This window comes from Rhincodon typus, chromosome 8, assembly GCF_021869965.1.
Source record: "Rhincodon typus isolate 14 chromosome 8, sRhiTyp1.1, whole genome shotgun sequence".
Taxonomy (NCBI): Eukaryota; Metazoa; Chordata; class Chondrichthyes; order Orectolobiformes; family Rhincodontidae; genus Rhincodon; species Rhincodon typus.
Window position 1 is genome coordinate 68653541 of NC_063339.1, and position 1598 is coordinate 68655138.

General features: G+C 48.7%; 1 protein-coding gene across 1 annotated transcript in view; it reads right to left on the bottom strand.

The window, feature by feature from the left end:
• Positions 1-779: 779 nt before the first annotated feature.
• Positions 780-1598, bottom strand: part of LOC109914244 (deubiquitinase DESI2) — a 185921-nt gene continuing 185102 nt past the window's right edge. The window contains exon 4 of the mRNA XM_048600451.1: positions 780-1031. Coding sequence (XP_048456408.1) covers positions 780-1031 — 252 coding nt within the window. The remainder of the gene's footprint in view (positions 1032-1598) is intronic.

Genomic DNA, 1598 nt, shown 5'->3' on the forward strand with positions numbered 1-1598 from the left:
TGCTCACAGCAGTAACTCTGAGTCTCAGTAAGGTTTCCCTGTCTGTGTCATGAACTTCCATCCACATGCCAGTGCAATAACTTTCTATGACTGTGTGCTAATATGGCACCTCTGATTGTCTTCGTGTCCGTACAGTATATGGGTGTTAGTGCCTTTATCTGTGTGCTAGTCTAGTGTATGGGTATGTGTAACAGTACCCCTTTCTGTGTCACAGATACAGTACGTGTTCCTGTTTGTCAGTGCACTTCCCTGGTCAGTGCAGTACTCATGTAAGTATTCCAGTGAGTATTCCCTACTCCCTGCACAGAGTTCATTGGACTGAGATCCGAAATCTGATTGAAGGAATGCTGTACCATCTTTAAACAAAAAAAGGGCAAAAGTTTACGTGATATGAATCCTTCGCATCAGATTGTTTCACTCTCCAAACCTTATCAACGCTGCTAGATATTCTTCTTGATCAAACGCTGCAACTGACAGAAGTTTAATTGATGGAGATTTCAGCTGAAGAAAAATGTTAGCTGTCAAGATGAAACGTGCACCATTAAAATTGTTGAAAAGTTCTGGACTAGCGTCTGGGACGTGGCGTCTGTATCGCCGAACGCCCGACTGTCAATGTCCTTTAGGGTCGCTTAGTTGTCCCTCGCACTTGCGACGTCTGTCCACCCTGTGCTTCAAAGTCTCCGGCGGGACGTCTACTAAAAACAGACGGATATGAAAAACTGAAAAGGGGTGGGGGGGTGGGGAAAAGCGTCAGAGAGATCGCAGTTCAGAGGCCCGGGTTAGACACGGGTGTGCCGGCAGGTCCTGGTCGTCCCTGAAGCGGTCGCTGCCGAGCCCGAGGTGGAAGGGGACGCCGCCTCGTTTCCTGAGTCGCTGTGATCGTCCTTGTTTAGACCCTGGCTGCTGATGTGGCTCTGCAGAGCGGCGGGCGTGAGCCACTCTTTGGGGAGGCAGCTCTGCAGGAACGGGATGCACGAACTGAAGTACGCCAGCCGGTTCACCCAGCGAGGGATCTCCTTCCCACACAGAATCTGGAAAACAACAAAAGCTCAGCTTCAGGGTCAGATAATAAACCAACTTCCCCGCGCCCCGGGCATACTGCACCTGGATGAACGCAATTCTGCATCTGGACCAGCTGGCAAACATACACCAAAAAGTAAACGCCTTTCTAAAATAAAGTCCTTTTAGTTAGCAGTTACGTGGATTCGATCTGGATAGTTTCAGTTCACTTCCCCCATTGGGGGCTATTCCAGAGTGACAATTCCCAGACGTTTCAAAAAGAAACAGCGTGTGTGGCGACGGCGGAGACCAGTAACCGAGACTCTCTGTTACCGAGATCCAGGAGCCCGTTTCAGTGACTCCGGCCAATGTCAAGCAGCGACGGCCGGAACAACAGAGGAGGAACACGAAAAAGATAAACTCTATTGCAGTAAAGTCTTGCATTATATTCAGTGTTTCAAGATGACGCCAGAGCATGGTGACACTTTGCATATAACACGTGAAAAAATACTTTTCACTGTATTGTGTGACAGTACATCTAAATCTAATCTAAGACAACAAGGTGCAGGGCTGGATGAACACAGCAGGCCAAGCAGCAT